The 20,679-nt window shown below is 54.5% G+C and overlaps 1 protein-coding gene across 1 annotated transcript in view; it reads left to right on the top strand.

Moving 5' to 3' along the window:
• LOC144481621 (zonadhesin-like) overlaps window positions 1–8,176 on the top strand; it is a 129,019-nt gene extending 120,843 nt beyond the window's left edge. The window contains exons 41-43 of the mRNA XM_078200758.1: window positions 974–1,081; window positions 3,359–3,446; window positions 7,208–8,176. Coding sequence (XP_078056884.1) covers window positions 974–1,081; window positions 3,359–3,446; window positions 7,208–7,352 — 341 coding nt within the window. The 3' untranslated portion in view covers window positions 7,353–8,176. The remainder of the gene's footprint in view (window positions 1–973; window positions 1,082–3,358; window positions 3,447–7,207) is intronic.
• Window positions 8,177–20,679: the final 12,503 nt, after the last annotated feature.

Genomic DNA, 20,679 nt, shown 5'->3' with positions numbered 1-20,679 from the left:
GGATTGGCCATGCTAAATTACCTCTTAGTGTCCAATGATGTGCGGGTTAGGTGGACTGGCCATGCTAAATTGCCTTAGTGTCCAAAGATGTGTGGGTTAAGTGGATTGGCCATGCTAAATTGCCTCTTAGTGTCCAAAGATGTGCAGGCTGAGTGGATTGGCCATGCTAAATTGTCCCTTAGTGCCCAAAGATGAGCTGGTTAGGTGGATTGGCCATGCTAAATTGTCCCTTAGTGCCCAAAGATGTGCTGGTTAGGGGGATTGGCCATGCTAAATTGTCCCTTAGTGCCCAAAGATGTGCAGATTAGGTGGATTGGCCATGCTAAATTGCCCCTTAGTGTCCAAAGATGAGCAGGTTAGGTGGATTGGCCATGCTAAATTGCCCCTTAGTGTCCAAAGATGAGCAGGTTAGGTGGATTGGCCATGCTAAATTGTCCGTTAGTGCCCAAATATGTGCTGGTTAGGTGGATTGGCCATGCTAAATTGCCCCTTAGCGTCCAAAGATGTGTAGGTTAGGGGATTGGCCGTGCTAAATTGCCTCTTAGTGCCCAAAGATGTGCAGGTTAGGTGGATTGGCCATGCTAAATTGTCCCTTCGTGCCCAAAGATGTGTAGGTTAGGAGGATTAGCCATGCTAAATTGCCCCTTAGCGTCAGGGGGACTAGTTAGGGTAAATGCATGGGGATAGGGCCTGGGTGGGATTGTGGTCGGTGCAGACTCGATGGACCAAATGGCCTCCTTCTGGCCTGTCGGGATTCGATGATCCTATGAAACTCGCTGAGCTCCCAACACGCCTGTATCCTCAGGCGTCTTGTTGCGTTGGTAACAGGGATCTCCCCTCCCCTCATCATCCTCCCTTCGTTACTCAGCGTGTCTGGTTTTGGTGGGACGGGGGGCGCGGGGGGGATGGGGGGGGGTGTGAAATGTACGCTGGGCGGATTTCTAAACTGGATTCTCCCCCCTTTGTTCCTCAGAGCCAACCTGTGAGCCGAACCCGTGTCAGAACGGAGGCACCTGTCATGTGGACGGAAGATCATTCTTCTGCTCCTGTCCTCCTTTATACGCAGGAGAACATTGCAGCGGTAAGGGATTCGTTGTCCGACGGTCAAAGACCTTCCTGGTAGTTGTACGGATGTAAGAGGATCAGTGCGGATCGAGGTTATGACCTCTTTGCTCCCACCAGGGCCAAATTAGTGTTTGAGACTTCGGAGGCCTTGTGGCATGGCAGGGTTTGCGTCCATACTTTTGGGCCCAGAAGCTCCGGGTTTGAGTCCCACCCCAGGACGGCCGAGGAAGGTGCTTTCACAAGGTGGCCAAACAGGTTGAGAACTGTAAACCCTTCCAAGCATGCCAATGGCCGATGATAAGAGCGGGAGAGACCCCTGGTTAGCCACGCTTGATGTAGAATGGCGCCCCCTCAAGCTATAAGCCCCCTGGCCACAGACGAGCGACCTTTTTTTATAATTCATTCATTCATGGGACATGGGCGTCGCTGGCTGGGTCCACCATTTATTGCCCATCCCTAGTTGCCCCTTGAGAAGGTGGTGGGGGAGCCGCCATCTTGAACCCGCTGCAGTCCACGTGCTGTGGGTTGACCCACAATGCCGTTAGGGAGGGAATTCCAGGATTTTGACCCCAGCCACTGCGAAGGAACGGCCGATATATTTCCAAGTCGGGATGGTGAGTGGCTCGGAGGGGAACTTGCAGGTGGGGGTGTTCCCCAGGTATCTGCTGCCCCTTGTCCTAGATGGTAGAGGTGGTGGGTTTGGAAGGTGCTGCCGAAGGAGCCTTGGTGAGTCGCTGCGGTGCATCTTGTAGACGGTCCACACGGCTGCGTCGGGGGTGGAGGGAGTGGGTGTTTGTGGATGGGGGGCCAATCAAGCGAGGCTGCTTTGTCCTGGATAGTGTCGAGCTTCTTGAGTATTGTTGGAGCCGCACCCCTCCAGGCAAGTGGGGAATATTCCATCACACTCCTGACTTGTGTCCTTGTCGATGGTGGACAGGCTTTGGGAAGAAAGGAAAGTCTACCTTAGCGCGCCACTAGGTGCGGGAATAGAATTGGAAACTGGAAATTTGAGGCCTGCCCAGGTAGGCCCAGGGTTCCAGTCTTCCCCTCAAGACAGTAAGAAGGTTCCGGAACCTTCTCCGCATGGCCGGCCTCCCCACCAATAAAGTCAACTCATTAAGAACTCAACTATCCATGTGCAATCCCTGCACTAGATCCCATTCCCACATCGTTCCTAGCGCCCTCTGACCTGGTGATCCCAAGAATTTAAAATTCTTGTCTTTGCAGTTAGATTCCTCTGAGTGGGAAGAATGTGGGACTCGCTCCCGCGGGGAGTGGGGAGAATGTGGGACTCGCTGCCACGGGGAGTAGGGGAGAATGTGGGACTCGCTCCCGCGGGGAGTGGGGAGAATGTGGGGCTCGCTCCCACAGGGAGTGGGGGAGAATGTGGGACTCGCTCCCACGGGGAGTAGGGGAGAATGTGGGACTCGCTCCCACAGTGGGTGGGGGAGAATGTGGGACTCGCTCCCACGGGGAGTGGGGGAGAATGTGGGACTTGCCCCTACGGGGAGTGGGGGGGAATGTGGGACTCACTCCCACAGGGGGTGGGGGAGAATGTGGGACTCGCTCCCATGGGGAGTGGGGGAGAATGTGGGACTCGCTCAAACTGGGAGTGGGGGAGAATGTGGGACTCGCTCCCACGGGGGAGTGGGGGAGAATGTGGGACTCGCTCCCACGGGGAGTGGGGGAGAATGTGGGACTCGCTCCCACGGGGAGTGGGAAAGAATGTGGGATTCGCTCCCACGGGGAGTGGGGGAGAATGTGGGACTCGCTCCCACGGGGAGTGGGGGAGAATGTGGGACTCACTCCCCGGGGGAGTGGGGGAAATGTGGGACTGGCTCCCACGGGGGAGTGGGGGAGAATGTGGGACTCGCTCCCACGGGGAGTGGGGGAGAATGTGGGACTCACTCCCCGGGGGAGTGGGGGAGAATGTGGGACTCGCTCCCACGGGGAAGTGGGGGAGAATGTGGGACTCGCTCCCACGGGGGAGTGGGGGAGAATGTGGGACTGGCTCCCACGGGGAAGTGGGGGAGAATGTGGGACTCGCTCCCACGGGGGAGTGGGGGAGAATGTGGGACTCGCTCCCACGGGGGAGTGCGGGAGAATGTGGGACTCGCTCCCACGGGGACGGGGGGAGAATGTGAGGGAGCAGTGTTATCCACTGTGCCACCACGCCATCCCCTGCGGGGTATTAGCAGTGCGACAGTCTACCCTTCTCAGAGATGTTGGAGCATCCTGGACCATGGGCAAAACCTTCAAGACGTCTCACTGCCTTTCTTCCATCTCTTCCCAGATATCACCAATATCATCGTTGTAGCGATCGTTGTGCCTGTTGTAGTCCTTATCATCGCCACAATCCTGACTTACATTTTCTGCTTCAGGTAGGTTACTCCAAAGGTTAAAATGAAATGAATCAGTGTTGCTTCTGTTTCAATCCAGGGGGGGGCGGTGATGGACGTACCAAAGGGTTTGGACACTTTCGGAATTAGTCTCTGAGGCCCCAGCAGGGAAAAGGGGTTAACACCAGATTGAAGCGTCTTCGACTCTGCCTCACGAAAGGCCTCAGTCCCAGTCCAACATCTGCAGGACCAATCTCCACGGCGGCCATTTTGTGGCCATTCTTACTCACGTCAAGGGATTGGGGTCACAAATGTGCACCCAACACATTGTAAACTCAACACAGACTCAGATTTGCTCCTTATTAGAACAAGCTGCCCCGCTCTCTCCCCATAGCCCTGTAACAATCCCAAACTAATCCCACTGCCCCGCTCTCTCCCCATAGCCCTGTATCAATCCCCCAACTAATCCCACTGCCCCGCTCTCTCCCCATAGCCCTGTATCAATCCCCAAACTAATCCCACTGCCCCGCTCTCTCCCCATAGCCCTGTATCAATCCCCCAACTAATCCCACTGCCCCGCTCTCTCCCCATAGCCCTGTATCAATCCCCAAACTAATCCCACTGCCCCACTCTCTCCCCATACGCTGCATCAATCCCCAAACTAATCCCACTGCCCCGCTCTCTCCCCATAGCCCTGTATCAATCCCCAAACTAATCCCACTGCCCGCTCTCTCCCCATAGCCCTGCATCAATCCCCAAACTAATCCCACTGACCCACTCTCTCCCCATAGTCCTGTATCAATCCCCAAACTAATCCCACTGCCCCGCTCTCTCCCCATAGCCCTGTATCAATCCCCAAACTAATCCCACTGCCCCGCTCTCTCCCCATAGCCCTGTATCAATCCCCAAACTAATCCCACTGCCCCGCTCTCTCCCCATAGTCCTGTATCAATCCCCAAACTAATCCCACTGACCCACTCTCTCCCCATTGCTCTGTATCAATCCCCAAACTAATCCCACTGCCCCGCTCTCTCCCCATAGCCCTGTATCAATCCCCAAACTAATCCCACTGCCCCGCTCTCTCCCCATAGCCCTGTATCAATCCCCCAAACTAATGCCACTGCCCCGCTCTCTCCCCATAGCCCTGTATCAATCCCCAAACTAATCCCTCTGCCCCACTCTCTCCCCATAGCCCTGTATCGATCCCCAAACTAATCCCACTGCCCCGCTCTCTCCCCATAGCCCTGTATCAATCCCCAAACTAATCCCACTGCCCCACTCTCTCCCCATAGCCCTGTATCAATCCCCAAACTAATCCCACTGCCCCACTCTCTCCCTGATCCCATCACTGGCTCAGATCTCCAATGGCAGTGCACCGTGATCTTTGCCCTTACGGGCCTAGTCAACGGCAGAAGCACGGAAAGAGTGGCGCGAGGGTCCTAGGCCGTAGTTTTGCCAGTGGGGAATGTGTGGGGTGTGTGGCGGGGGTGGGGGGGTGGGGGGGGGGGGCGGCGGCGGGGCGGGGGGAGATGGTGGGGTTGTGGGGAGAGGGAGTGGAGGTGTGAGAGAAAGGGGTGTGGGGGTGGGGGTGGAGGAGGGGGAGAGGGAGGGGAAGGAGGAGGGTGGGGGAGGTTGGGGAAGAGGGGTGTGGGGGAGAGAGGTTGAGAGGGAGGGGGATGTCGGGGAGTGGGGTGGGTGCAGGAAGGGTTGAAGGAGAGGGGGAGGGGGAGGAGGAGGAGGAGAGGAGGAGGAGGAGGGTGGGGGGAAGGGTTGAGGGGGGAGGTTTGGGGGCGGGTGGGGGAAGGGTTGAGGGAGAGGGGGGTGTGGGGGTGGGTGGGGGTGGGTTGAGGGAGGGGGAGGGTGGGGTTGGGCTGAGGGAGGGGGGTGGGTTGAGGGAAGGGTGAGGGTGGGGGAAGGGTTGAGGGAGAGGAGTGTGTGGGGGCGGGGGATGGTAGGGGAAGGGTTGAGGGTGAGGGGGTTGTGGGGGAGGGTGGAGGGGTGAATTGAGGGAGGGGGGAGGGTGGGGGAAGGGTTGAGGGGGGTTTGGGGGAGCGTGAGGGGTGGGTTGAGGCAGGGGGAGGGTGAGGGGTGGGTTGAGGGGGGGGGTTTGGGGGAGGATGGAGGTGGGTTGAGGGAGAGGGGAGGGTGGGGGTGGGTTGAGGGAGGATGGGGGTGGGTTGAGGCAGAGGGGAGGGTGGAGGGAGGGTGGGGGGTGGGTTGAGGAAGGGGGGATTGGGGGGGGTTGAGGGAGAGGGGATGTGGAGGTGGGTTGAGGGAGCTGGAAGGTGGGGGTGGGCTGAGGGAGGATGGGGGGTGGGTTGAGGGAGGGGGGATGTGGGGGGTGGGTTGAGGGAGGGGTGGGGGTGGGTTGAGGGAGGGGAAGGTGGGGGTGGGTTGAGGGAGGGGGAAGGTGGGGGTGGGTTGAGGGAGGGGGAAGGTGGGGGTGGGTGAGGGAGGGGGAAGGTGGGGGTGGTTGAGGGAGGGGGAAGGTGGGGGTGGGTTGAGGGAGGGGGGGAGGGTGGGGGGTGGGTTGAGGGAGGGGGAAGGTGGGGGTGGGTTGAGGGAGGGGTTGGTGGGGGTGGGAGGGGGAGGGTGGGGGTGGGCTGAGGGAGGGGGAAGGTGGAGGTGGGTTGAGGGAGGGTGGGGGTGGGTTGAGGGAGGGGTGGTGGGGGTGGGTTGAGGGAGGGGGTGGTGGGGGTGGGTTGAGGAGGGGTGGTGGGGGTGGGTTGAGGGAGGGGAAAGGTGGGGGTGGGTTGAGGGAGGGGGAAGGTGGGGGTGGGAGGGGGGAGGGTGGGGATGGGTTGAGGGAGGGTGGGGGTGGGTTGAGGGAGGGGGAAGGTGGGGGTGGGTTGAGGGGAGGGGGAAGGTGGGGGTGGGCTGAGGGAGGGGGAAGGTGGGGGTGGGTTGAGGGAGGGGATGTGGGGGTGGGCTGAGGGAGGGGTGGTGGGGGTGGGCTGAGGGAGGGGTGGTGGGGGTGGGTTGAGGGAGGGGGAAGGTGGGGCTGGGAGGGGGGAGGGTGGGGATGGGTTGAGGGAGGGTGGGGGTGGGTTGAGGGAGGGGGTGGTGGGGGTGGGAGGGGGGAGGGTGGGGATGGGTTGAGGGAGGGGAAGGTGGGGGTGGGCTGAGGGAGGGGGAAGGTGGGGGTGGGCTGATGGAGGGGGAAGGTGGGGGTGGGTTGAGGGAGGGGGAAGGTGGGGGTGGGTTGAGGGAGGGGTGGTGGGGGTGGGTTGAGGGAGGGGGAAGGTGGGGGTGGGCTGAGGGAGGGGGAAGGTGGGGGTGGGTTGAGGGAGGGGGAAGGTGGGGGTGGGTTGAGGGAGGGGGAAGGTGGGGGTGGGAGGGGGGAGGGTGGGGATGGGTTGAGGGAGGGGAAGGTGGGGGTGGGCTGAGGGAGGGGGAAGGTGGGGGTGGGTTGAGGGAGGGGGAAGGTGGGGGTGGGTTGAGGGAGGGGGTGGTGGGGGTGGGAGGGGGGAGGGTGGGGGTGGGCTGAGGGAGGGGGAATGTGGGGGTGGGTTGAGGGAGGGGGATGTGGGGGTGGGTTGAGGGAGGGGGAAGGTGGGGGTGGGTTGAGGGAGGGGGAAGGTGGGGGTGGGTTGAGGGAGGGGGAAGGTGGGGGGTGGGTTGAGGGAGGGGGATGTGGGGGATGGGTTGAGGGAGAGTGGGGGTGGGTTGAGGGAGGGTGGGGGTGGGTTGAGGGAGGGGGAAGGTGGGGGTGGGTTGAGGGAGGGGGAAGGTGGGGGTGGGTTGAGGGAGGGGGATGTGGGGACGCCCGCCTGGTCCCTGAACGCCTGTGTTTTGCTGAACAGGGAGGGCAGAGAGAAGGCCAGCGAGATGATGAGTGACACCAGCTCCTTGGACAGCTGCATCGAATCCCGACGGACCGCCTCCAGCTGGCAAACCATGCCAAGGCTGCAATCCGCTGGCTTTTCCAACCCGGAGTACAGCGACTGACCGCGACCGCACGGACCCGCCACCGAGCAGCACCTCGCAACCGGTGATCCAAACGCAGCCAGTTGTTTTGTAAAGTGAATGAACTTTTCCTCATTGCGAACTGTCCGTCCACTCGTGCCCAATCGGCCGCGGGGATCCCACCTCATTGGCACTCAGCCCCCAACACGTTTACCGACCGTGAAAATGGCCCTCCACAGGCTCTTAAAGTTAAAAGTTTATCTATTAGTGTCACAAGTGAGGCTTACATTAACACTGCAATGAAGTTACTGTGAAAATCCCCCTAGTCGCCCCACACTCCGGCGCCTGTTCGGGTAACACTGAGGGAGAATTTAGCACGACCAATGCACCCTAACCCGCACGTCTTTCGGAGGAAACCGGAGCACCCGGAGGAAACTCACGCAGACAACGTGCAAACTCCACACAGACAGTGACCCCAAGCCGGGAATCGAACTCGCGGTCCCTGGCGCTGTGAGGCAGCAGCGCTAACCCACTGTGCCACCCACTGAAAGCCTGCCTGTGACACAACTAAATAAACTTTAAGTCTGCAACGCTTTGCGTGACTCACCCCACTGGGGTTGGGATGGAGGAGGGGTGCGGTTTCAACAAGACTGGAAGATTCCCCTAGCTGGACTGGTCATCTGTTGCTTTACCCGCTGCTTTTCTCACACGCCTGTTCTTTGCACATACTGAGGTCAAAACACAACGCAGTGTACACATTAATCAGGGCATGAGGCTGAGTGCGGTGGGGGTGAGTGACGGCGGCAGGGGGGGAGAGGCACTAATGTGTGTTAAATATATTATTAAAATTCAATTGCAACTCATTGCCTCATTTGTGTCATAAATAGATCATTAATTGCACTGCGCACATTAGCTAAGTGTCGAGGGAAGTCTTAACTTGTACGTATTAAAGTCATTGAGATTTACAGCACGGAAACACACCATTCAGCCCATCTCATCCATACCGACCAGGTTTGTTCAACTGAACTAGCCCCATTTGCCCGCCATTGGCCCCATATCCCTCTATAAATCTTTCCCTATCCATGTACCTGTCCAAATGTCTTTTCAATGTTGTCATTGTACCCGCCTCAGGCAGCTCATTCCATACACTCACCACCCTCTGTGTGAAAAAGTTGCCCCTCGAGTCTCTTTCCCCTCAAACGTACGCCCTCGAGCTTTGGACTAGTTTTGGACTCCCCTACCCTGGGGAGAATTGCCCCTTAGTGTGCAACGATGTGCAGGTTAGGTGGATTGGCCAATCCCCCTAACCTACACATCTTTGGACACAAAGGGGAAATTTAGCGTGGCCAATCCACCTAACCTACACATCTTTGGACACTAAGGGACAATTTAGCATGGCCAATCCACCTAACCTACACATCTTTGGACACTAAGGGGCAATTTAGCATGGCCAATCCACCTAACCTGCACATCTTTGGACACTAAGGGGCAATTTAGCATGGCCAATCCACCTAACCTACACATCTTTGGACACTAAGGGGAAATTTAGCATGGCCAATCCACCTAACCTGCACATCTTTGGACACTAAGGGACAATTTAGCATGGCCAATCCCCCTAACCTACACATCTTTGGACACTAAGGGGCAATTTAGCATGGCCAATCCACCTAACCTGCACATCTTTGGACACTAAGGGGCAATTTAGCATGGCCAATCCCCCTAACCTACACATCTTTGGACACTAAGGGGCAATTTAGCATGGCCAATCCCCCTAACCTACACATCTTTGGACACTAAGGGGCAATTTAGCATGGCCAATCCACCTAACCCACACATCTTTGGATACTAAGGGGCAATTTAGCATGGCCAATCCACCTAACCTACACATCTTTGGACACTAAGGGGCAATTTAGCATGGCCAATCCCCCTAACCTACACATCTTTGGACACTAAGGGGCAATTTAGCATGGCCAATCCACCTAACCTGCACATCTTTGGACACTAAGGGGCAATTTAGCATGGCCAATCCACCTAACCTGCACATCTTTGGACTGTGGGAGGAAATCGGAGCACCCGGAGGAAACCCCTGCAGACACGGGGGGAGAACGTGCAGACTTCACACAGTCAGTGACCCAAGCCGGGAATCGAACCTGGGTCCCTGGCGCTGTGAGGCAGCAGCGCTAACCCACTGTGCCACTGTTCCTTCTTGAAACCATTCAATGATTCCGACTCCACCGCGCGATGGGACAGCGGGTTCCACAAACTCACCCCCCTCTGCGAGAAGTAGTTCCTCCTCATCTCAGTTTTAAATCTCTCAACCTATACCCTGTGACCTCTTGTTCGAGATTGCCCCACACGGGGGGAAACATTTGGTCCACATTCACTCTATCAATCCCTTTTAGTATTTTATATCCCTCGATCAGATCCTCCCTCATCCTTCCAAACTCCAGCGAGTACAAACCCCAAACTGTTTCATCTCTCCTCATACGTCAACCCTTCCATCCCCGCAATCAATCTGGGGAACCTCCTCTGAACTGCCTCCAATGCCACCACATCCCTGTCCCTGTCTACAGATTTCCACTCCATCTGACGAAGGAGCAGTGCTCCGAAAGCTTATGGTATTTGCTACCAAATAAACCTGTTGGACTTTAACCTGGCGTTGTAAGACTTCCCCTGTCTACATCAACAGGGACGAAGTAGAAAGGGTCGATAGCTTCACGTTTTTAGGTGCCCAGATCACCAACAACCTGCCCTGGTCCCCCCCACGCCGACACTATAGTTAAGAAAGTCCCACCAACACCTCTACTTTCTCAGGAGACTAAGGAAATTTGGCATGTCAGCTACGACTCTCGCCAACTTTTACAGATGCACCATAGAAAGCATTCTTTCTGGTTGTATCACAGCTTGGTCTGGGCTCCTGCTCTGCCCAAGACCGCAAGGAACTACAAAAGGTCGTGAATGTAGCCCAATCCATCACGCAAACCAGCCTCCCATCCATTGACTCCTTCATTATTGTCACATGTACTGGGATACAGTGAAAAGTATTGTTTTTTGCGCGCTATACAGACAAAGCATACTGTTCATAGAGTACATAGCGGAGAAGGATTTGATTTATTATTGTCACATGTATTGGGATGCAGTGAAAAGTATTGTTTCTTGCACGCTATACAGACAAAGCATACCGTTCATAGAGTACATAGGGGAGAAGGATTTGATTTATTGTCACATGTACTGGGATACAGTGAAAAGTATTGTTTCTTGCGCGCTATACAGACAAAGCATACTGTTCATAGAGTACATAGGGGAGAAGGATTTGATTTATTATTGTCACATGTATTGGGATGCAGTGAAAAGTATTGTTTCTTGCGCGCTATACAGACAGAGCATACCGTTCATAGAGTACATAGCGGAGAAGGATTTGATTTATTATTGCCACGTGTAGTGGGATACAGTGAAAAGTCTTGTTTCTTGTGCACTATTCAAAGCATACCGTTCATAGAGAAGGAAAGGAGAGGGTGCAGAATGTAGTGTTACAGTCATAGCTAGGGTGTAGAGAAAGATCAACTTAATGCGAGGTCGGTCCATTCAAAAGTCTGACAGCAGCAGGGAAGAAGCTGTTCTTGAGTCGGTTGGTGCGTGACCTCAGACTTTTGTATCTTTTTCCCGACGGAAGAAGGTGGAAGAGAGAATGTCCGGGGTGCGTGGGGTCCTTGATTATGCTGGCTGCTTTTCCCCGAGGCAGCGGGAAGTGTAGACAGAGTCAATGGATGGGAGGCTGGGTTTGTGTGATGGATTGGGTTTCCTTCACGACCCTTTGTAGTTCCTTGCGGTCTTGGGCAGAGCAGGAGCCCAGACCAAGCTGTGATACACCCAGAAAGAATGCTTTCTATGGGGCATCTGTAAAAGTTGGTGAGAGTCGTAGCGGACATGCCAAATTTTCTTCGTCTCCTGAGAAAGTAGAGGCGTTGGTGGGGCTTTCTTAACTATAGTGTCGGCATGGGGGGGACCAGGACAGGTTGTTGGTGATCTGGACACCTAAAAACTTGAAGCTCTCGACCATTTCTATTTCGTTTTTATTCTTATTTTTTTATTGTTGTCACATGTATTGGGATACAGTGAAAAGTATTTTTTCTTGCGCGCTATACAGACAAAGCATACCATTCATAGAGAAGGAAAGGAGAGGGTGCAGAATGTAGTGTTACAGTCATAGCTAGGGTGTAGAGAAAGATCAACTTAATGCGAGGTAGGTCCATTCAAAAGTCTGACGGCAGCAGGGAAGAAGCTGTTCTTGAGTCGGTCGGTGCGTGACCTCAGACTTTTGTATCTTTTTCCCGACGGAAGAAGGTGGAAGAGAGAATGTCCGGGGTGCGTGGGGGGGGTCCTTGATTATGCCGGCTGCTTTTCCCCGAGGCAGCGGGAAGTGTCGACAGAGTCAATGGATGGGAGGCTGGGTTTGCGTGATGGATTGGGCTACATTCACGATCCTTTGTAGTTCCTTGTGGTCTTGGGCAGAGCAGGAGCCCCAGACCAAGCTTAAACTCACAGATACGGTACTTTGTACCCCATGGCAGTTGCAGCCTGGTATCAGTAAAGCGAGAGGGTGGGGACTGAGCTGCGGCAACAAGTCGACAGATAAGAATTGCAGCCGAGGTCAACAAGATAACAAGGAAGCGGTAAACGTGTCCAACCATCATTGTACAATACGCCTTTGGTTATCTCCTGAATTTTATTGGCGTTCTAAACATGGATGTTTCTTTCTCATATAGAAACAAAGAAGATAGGAGCAAGAGGAGGCCATTCAGCCCTTCGATCCTGCCCCGCCATTCATCACCATCATGGCTGATCATCCAACTCAATAGTCCTGCTTTCCCCCCCATCACCTTTGATCCCATTCGCCCCCAAGTGCTATATCCAGCCGCCTCTTGAATACATTCGGTTCAGGAGCTGGATGAGGCCCGGAAAGCAAGAGGCGAGACTTCCAAAGTAGAACAGCCAGAGGCAAAAGCTTTTGGGAGCTTTGTGGGTGACATGTACGCTTTGGGGCGGCACGGTGGCACAGTGGGTTAGCACTGCTGCTTCACAGCTCCAGGGACCTGGGTCCGATTCCTGGCTCGGGTCACTGTCTGTGTGGAGTTTGCACATTCTCCTCGTGTCTGCGTGGGTTCCCTCCGGGTGCTCCGGTTTCCTCCCACAGTCCAAAGATGTGCGGGTTAGGTTGATTGGCCATGCTAAAATTGCCCCTTAGTGTCCTGGGATGCGTAGATTAGAGGGAATAGCGGGTAAAATATGTAGGGATATGGGGGTAGGGCCTGGGTGGGATTGTGGTCGGTGCAGACTCGATGGGCCGAATGGCCTATTTCTGTACTGTAGGGTTTCTATTCTATTCTATTTCTATTCTATGTGAAATCTGCTTGTTTGTTTGTTTATCAGTGTAACATTAACACCGCAATGGAGTTACTGTGAAAATCCCCCAGTCGCCCCACACTCCGGTGCCTGTTCGGATAACACTGAGGGAGAATTTAGCATGGACAATGCACCCTAACCAGCACGTCTTTCAGACTGTGGGAGGAAACCGGAGCACCCGGAGGAAACCCACACAGACACGGGGAGAATGTGCAAACTCCACACAGACAGTGACCCCAAGCCGGGAATCGAACCCAGGTCCCTGGCGCTGTGAGGCAGCAGTGCCACTGTGCCACCGGGAATCGATCCCAGGTCCCTGGCGCTGTGAGGCAGCAGTGCCAACCCACTGTGCCACCGGGACTCGAACCCGGGTCCCTGGAGCTGTGAGGCAGCAGTGCCAACCCACTGTGCCACCGGGAATCGAACCCGGGTCCCTGGCACTGTGAGGCAGCAGTGCCAACCCACTGTGCCACCGGGAATCGAACCCGGGTCCCTGGCACTGTGAGGCAGCAGTGCCACTGTGCCACCGGGAATCGATCCCAGGTCCCTGGCGCTGTGAGGCAGCAGTGCCAACCCACTGTGCCACCGGGAATCGAACCCGGGTCCCTGGTCGCTGTGAGGCAGCAGTGCCAACCCACTGTGCCACCGGGAATCGAACCCGGGTCCCTGGTCGCTGTGAGGCAGCAGTGCCAACCCACTGTGCCACCGGGAATCGAACCCGGGTCCCTGGTCGCTGTGAGGCAGCAGTGCCAACCCACTGTGCCACCGGGAATCGAACCCGGGTCCCTGGTCGCTGTGAGGCAGCAGTGCGAACCACTGTGCCACCGGGAATCGAACCCGGGTCCCTGGCGCTGTAAGGCAGCAGTGCTAATCCACTGTGCCACCGGGAATCGAACCCGGGTCCCTGGCACTGTGAGGCAGCAGTGCTAACCCGCTGTGCCACCGGGACTCGAACCCGGGTCCCTGGCACTGTGAGGCAGCAGTGCTAACCCGCTGTGCCACCGGGAATCGAACCCGGGTCCCTGGTCGCTGTGAGGCAGCAGTGCCAATCCACTGTGCCACCGGGAATCGAACCTGGGTCCTTGGTCGCTGTGAGGCAGCAGTGCTAATCCACTGTGCCACCGGGAATCGAACCTGGGTCCTTGGTCGCTGTGAGGCAGCAGTGCTAACCCACTGTGCCACCGGGATTCGAACCCGGGTCCCTGGCGCTGTGAGGCAGCAGTGCTAACCACTGTGCCACCGGGATTCGAACCCGGGTCTCTGGCGCTGTGAGGCAGCAGTGCCAACCCACTGTGCCACCGGGAATCGAACCCGGGTCCCTGGTCGCTGTGAGGCAGCAGTGCCAACCACTGTGCCACCGGGAATCGAACCCGGGTCCCTGGCACTGTGAGGCAGCAGTGCTAACCACTGTGCCACCGGGCTGCCCTAGGTGGCGGGATCAGTAATACTACACACTACGAGCAGGTGTTCTGGGCTGGGAACCATATGCTGGCAGATTACAGATAACAGCTTCGAACCGGGAACCTGATTCCCTGGTCTATTGGTGTGAGATGGTAACAGGTTATACTGGTGTGTCACAGAGAGGTTTTGTACAGCGGACGGCTGAGGGGTGTGGCAGGATTGAGAGGCAGAGAGAGAGATGGAAATCATAGAAATCATAGAAACCCTACAGTGCAGAAGGAGGCCATTCGGCCCATCGAGTCTGCACCGACCACAATCCCACCCAGGCCCTACCCCCACATATTTACCCGCTAATCCCTCTAACCTACGCATCTCAGGGGCAATTTTAACCTGGCCAATCAACCTAACCCGCACATCTTTGGACTGTGGGAGGAAACCGGAGCACCCGGAGGAAACCCACGCAGACACGAGGAGAATGTGCAATCTCCACACAGACAGTGACCCGAGCTGGGAATCGAACCCGGGACCCTGGAGCTGTGAAGCAGCAGTGCTAACCACTGCGCTACCGTGCCGCCCGGAAGAGGAGGAACCCATACCCCCCTTGGCAGGGAGTTCAAAAAAACCAAGGAGACACGGATTCAAGCGAAGTGGCTGGAGGTGTAGAAGGGACGTGAGCAAGAACGATTTTACGCAGAGGGTGGTGGGTGTCTGAAATTCTCTGCCTGAGTTGGTGCTGGAGGCAGAGACCCTAAACTCACTTGGAAAGTACTACAAGCGGCACAGTGGTTAACACTGCTGCCTCACAGCAAGAAGTCTCACAACACCAGGTTAAAGCCCAACAGGTTTATTTGGTAGCACGAGCTTTGGGGGTGTCACTCCTCCTTCAGGTGAGAGGGAGTTGTGTTCACAAACAGGGCATATTTAGACACAAACTCAATTTACAAGATAATGGTTGGAATGCGAGTCTTTACAGGTAATCAAGTCTTAAAGGTACAGACAATGTGAGTGGAGAGAGGGATACTCACAGGTTAAAGAGGTGTGTATTGTCTCCAGCCAGGACAGTTAGTGAGATTTTGCAAGCCCAGGCAAGTCATGGGGGTTACAGATAGTGTGACATGAACCCAAGATCCCGGTTGAGGCTGTCCTCGTGTGTGCGGAACCTGGCTATCAGTTTCTGCTCAGCGACTCTGCGCTGTCGTGTGTCGTGAAGGCCGCCTTGGAGAACGCTTACCCGAATATCAGAGGCCGAATGCCCGTGACCGCTGAAGTGTTCCCCAACAGGAAGAGAACAGTCTTGCCTGGTGATTGTCGAGCGGTGTTCATTCATCCACTGTCGTAGCGTCTGCATGGTTTCCCCAATGTACCATGCCTCGGGACATCCCTTCCTGCAGCGTCACAGGGACCCAGGTTCAATTCCGGCCTTGGGTCACTGTCTGTGTGGAGTCTGCACGTTCTCCCCGTGTCTGCGTGGGTTTCCTCCGGGTGCTCCGGTTTCCTCCCACAGTCTGAAAGATGTGCTGGTTAGGGTGCATTGACCCGAACAGGCGCCGGAGTGTGGCGACTAGGGGAACTTCACAGTAACTTCATTGCAGTGTTAATGTAAGCCTTACTTCTGACTAATAAATAAACTTACTTGCTTACTTACAAGCTCCAGAGCTATGGGACCTTGGGGCGGCACGGTGGCACAGCGGGTTAGCGCTGCTGCCTCACAGCGCCAGGGATCCGGGTTCGATTCCCATCTTGGGGTCACTGTCTGTGCGGAGTCTGCACGTTCTCCCCCCGTGTCTGCGTGGGTTTCCTCCGGGTGCTCCGGTTTCCTCCCACAGTCCGAAAGACGTGCGGGTTAGGTGGATTAGCCGTGCTAAATTGCCCCTTCTTGTCGATGGGATTAGCTGGGTATGGGGTTACGGGGATAGGAGCTGGCTGGGATTGTGATCAGTGCAGACTCGATGGGCTGAATGGCCTCCTTCTGCACTGTAGGGCATTGGGGAGAGTTGCAGAACAAAGAGATCTCGGGGTACATGTTCATAGCTCCTTGAAAGTGGAGTCACAGGTGGACAGAGTGGTGAAGAAGGCATTCGGCATGCTTGGTTTCATCGGTCAGAACATTGAATACAGGAGTTGGGACGTCTTGTTGAAGTTGTACAAGACATTGGTAAGGCCACATTTGGAATACTGTGTGCAATTCCGGTCACCCTATTATAGAAAGGATATTATTAAACTAGAAAGAGTGCAGAAAAGATTTACTAGGATGCTACCGGGACTTGATGGTTTGAGTTATCAGGAGCGGCTGGATAGACTGGGACTTTTTTCTCTGGAGCGTCGGAGGCTGAGGGGTGATCTTAAAGAGGTCTATAAAATAATGAGGGGTATAGATCAGCTAGATAGTCAACATTTTTTCCCAAAGGTAGGGGAGTCTAAAACTAGAGGGCATAGGTTTAAGGTGAGAGGGGAGAGATACAAAAGTGTCCAGAGGGGCAATTTTTTCACACAGAGGGTGGTGAGTGTCTGGAACGAGCTGCCAGAGGCAGTAGTAGAGGCGGGTACAATTTTGTCTTTTAAAAAGCATTTAGACAGTTACATGGGTAAGATGGGTATAGAGGGATATGGGCCAAATGCGGGCAACTGGGACTAGCTTAGGGGTTTAAAAGAAAGGGGCGACATGGACAAGTTGGGCCGAAGGGCCAGTTTCCATGCTGTAAACCTCTATGACTATGAAAAAGTGTCACAGGGAGATTTTCCCAGTGGACTTTGACTTTTCTGTCTTTGGCACAGATCTGGGGGACAGAGTCTAAATTCAAATCAGAACTTCCGGGAGTGAAATGAGGAAACATTTCTGTACATAAAGTTTAGAATGCAAACATTAATTGACGCTCGACCCAATTGTTAATTCTAACTCTGAGTTTAATTAGATCTCTGTGAACCGAGTAACAACAACAAAGAACAAAGAACAATACAGCACAGGAACAGGCCCTTCGGCCCTCCAAGCCCGCGCCGCTCCCCGGTCCAGGATTGAATCCTGAATCCAGGATCCCCGCCCAATTTTCCAGCCTATCTACATCCTAATATCCTATCCACCGAGCTGTCCCTCACAGCTACGATGCTTTGTTCATCACAACCTATTAACTCACCCCCACCCCCCCATTCCAGACCATGTGATCTCCAGGGAGAGGCGAAAACCTAGAGTGAAAAACCCCAGGGCCAATATGGGGGAAAAAAATCTGGGAAATTCCTCTCCGACCCTCTGAGGCGATCGAAACGAGTCCAGGAGATCACAATGGCCCCGATCGGAAAATGCTTCCCAACCCTAGTCATTTCCACTTCCACGAACACCATATGAATTCCCTGCCCCCGAGACAGGTTCCCAACTATCCGCAGTCTCGCTCTGTACTGGCACCAGCAAGATGATCATAGAATGAAGCCTTGAAACGAGAAACCAGGAACAATTAGCCCGCGCCGCTCCCTGGTCCAAACTAGACCACTCTTTTGTATCCCTCCATTCCCACTCCGTTCATATAGCTGTCTAGATAAGTCTTAAACGTTCCCAGTGTGTCCGCCTCCACCACCTTGCCCGGCAACACATTCCAGGCCCCCACGACCCTCTGTGTGAAATATGTCCTTCTGATATCTGTGTTAAACCTCCCCCCCTTCACCTTGAACCTATGACCCCTCGTGAACGTCACCACCGACCCGGGGAAAAGCTTCCCACCGTGCACCCTATCTATGCCTTTCATAATTTTATACACCTCTATTAAGTCTCCCCTCATCCTCCGTCTTTCCAAGGAGAACAACCCCAGTTTCCCCAATCTCTCCTCATAACCAAGCCCCTCCATACCAGGCAACATCCTGGTAAACCTCCTCTGCACTCTCTCCAAAGCCTCCACGTCCTTCTGGTAGTGTGGCGACCAGAACTGGACGCAGTATTCCAAATGCGGCCGAACCAACGTTCTATACATCTTGCAGTACAGGTGAGGTGTGTCCTGTTTGTCTGTAGAATCTTTTGGAGGTTTTTATACTTAATAAAAGTCCAAATGTGGAGTTTCCAATCCGACACTGACCCACAGTCGCATTTGTCCCTCACCTTCTCCCCTGCCCTTTTGTCCAACCTAAGTGAATCTACTGTCAACACACTGAGAGTAATAAAGTTTTAGTTGGTGTTTTTCATTCAGCATGTGAAGGTCAAAGTCCGTACTGTGTACAGTGGGAGGCGATGGTGTGCAATGATGTTATCGCTGGACTATTCCTCCAGAAACTCACCTCATGTTCTGGGGGACCCAGGTTCGAATCCCACCACGGCAGATGGTGGAATTTGAATTCATAGAATCATAGAATCATCACAGAAACCCTACAGTGCAGAAAGAGGCCATTTGGCCCATCGAGTCTGCACCGACCACAATCCCACCCAGGCCCTACCCCCATATCCCTACATATTTACCCGCTAATCCCTCTAACCTACACATCTCAGGACACTAAGGGGCAATTTTTAGCATGGCCAATCAACCTAACCCGCACATCTTTGGAGGAAACCGGAGCACCCGGAGGAAACCCACGCAGACACGAGGAGAATGTGCAAACTCCACACAGACAGTGATCCCCAAGCCGGGAATCGAACCCAGGTCCCTGGAGCTGTGAAGCAGCAGTGCTAACCACTGTGCCACCGTGCCACAATAAAAAATATTTGGAATTAAGAATCTACTGATGACCCATTGTCGGAAAAACCCATCTGGTTCCTTTAGGGAAAGAAATCTGCCGTCCTTACCCCGGTCTGGCCTACATGTGACTCCAGAGCCACAGCCAATGTGGTTGAGATCTCAAACAGTGACGAGACAGAGTACAGGAATGAGATAGAGAATCTGGTGAACTGGTGCGGCAACAATAATCTCTCCCTCAATGTCAACAAAACGAAGGGGATTGTCATCGACTTCAGGAAGCGTAAAGGAGAACATGCCCCTGTCTACATCAACGGGGATGAAGTAGAAAGGGTCGAGAGCTTCAAGTTTCTATGTGTCCAGATCACCAACAACCTGTCCTGGTCCCCCCATGCCGACGCTATAATTAAGAAAGCCCCACCAACGCCTCTACTTGCTCAGGAGGCTAAGGAAATTCGCCATGTCCGCTACGACTCTCACCAACTTTTACAGATGCACCATAGAAAGCATTCTTTCTGGTTGTATCACAGCTTGGTCTGGGCTTCTGCTCTGCCCAAGACCACAAGGAACTACAAAGGGTCGTGAATGAAGCCCATCACACAAACCAGCCTCCCATCCATTGACTCAGTCTACACTTCCCGCTGCCTTGGGAAAAGCAGCCAGCATAATCAAGGACCCCCACGCACCCCGGACATTCTCTCTTCCACTTTCTCCCGTCAGGAAAAAGATACAAAAGTCTGAGGTCACGTACCAACCGACTCAAGAACAGCTTCTTCCCTGCTGCTGTCAGACTTTTGAATGAGGCTACACTGTATTAAGCAGATCTTTCTCTAATGTCGACGGGGTCAATGGATGGGAGGCTGTTTTGCGTGATAGACTGGGCTTTGTTCACGACCCTTTGAGGTTTCTTGCGGTCTTGGGCAGGGCAGGTTTACGTGTTAGGCTTGGCTGGGGCTTTGCGTAATCCTCAGTAGATGCCCCAGTTTCTAACCTCACACTGGGAGGAGGATTTATAGACATGTACAGCACAGAAGGAGGCCATTCGGCCCATTGTATCCATGCTGGTCAGCAAAGATCTGACTACACTAATCCCATTTCCCAGCGCTTGACCCGTCACCCTGGCAGTGCAAGTGAATATCTAAATATTTCGGAGATGTTAGAACTCAGGTTAGATCCCTTTGCTAGAGGGATGGAGTTTAAAAACAGCGAGGTTATGTTGCAGCTGTGTAAGGTGCTGGTGAGGCCACACCTGGAGTACCGTGTACAGTTTTAGTCTCCTTACTTGACAAGAGATGTACTGGCACTGGAGGGGGTGCAGAGGAGATTCACTAGGTTGATTCCGGAGTTGAGAGGGTTGGCTTATGAGGAGAGACTGAGTAGACTGGGGCTATACTCATTGGAATTCAGAAGAATGAGGGGAGATCTTATAGAAACATATAAGATTATGAAGGGAATCGATAAGATAGAAGCAGGAAGGTTGTTTCCACTGGCGGGTGAAACTAGAACTAGGGGCTTAGCCTCAAAATAAGGGGAAGCAGATTTAGGACTGAGTTGAGGAGGAACTTCTTCACACAAAGGGTTGTGAATCTGTGGAATTCCCTGCCCAGTTGAGGCTACCTCATTGAATGTTTTTAAGGCAAGGATGGATAGATTTTTGAACAGTGAAGGAATTAAGGGTTATGGTGAGCGGGCGGGTAAGTGGAGCTGAGTCCACGAAAAGATCAGCCATGATCTTATTGAATGGCGGGGCAGGCTCGAGGGGCTCCTAGATCTTATGCTACGAGGGTTTTGGACACTGCCACCCTTTCAGGCGGTGAGTTCCAGATGCCCACCACCCTTGGGTGACAGAGCCAGACCATGCGGGTGGGGGGGGGGAAGGTTTGGGGGGGAGGGGGGTTTGGAGGGGGACTTCCAGA

Source organism: Mustelus asterias, chromosome 31 (genome assembly GCF_964213995.1).
Source record: "Mustelus asterias chromosome 31, sMusAst1.hap1.1, whole genome shotgun sequence".
Taxonomy (NCBI): Eukaryota; Metazoa; Chordata; class Chondrichthyes; order Carcharhiniformes; family Triakidae; genus Mustelus; species Mustelus asterias.
Note: the sequence above shows the minus strand (reverse complement) of the source record. Positions and strands in the feature narration are given on the sequence as shown.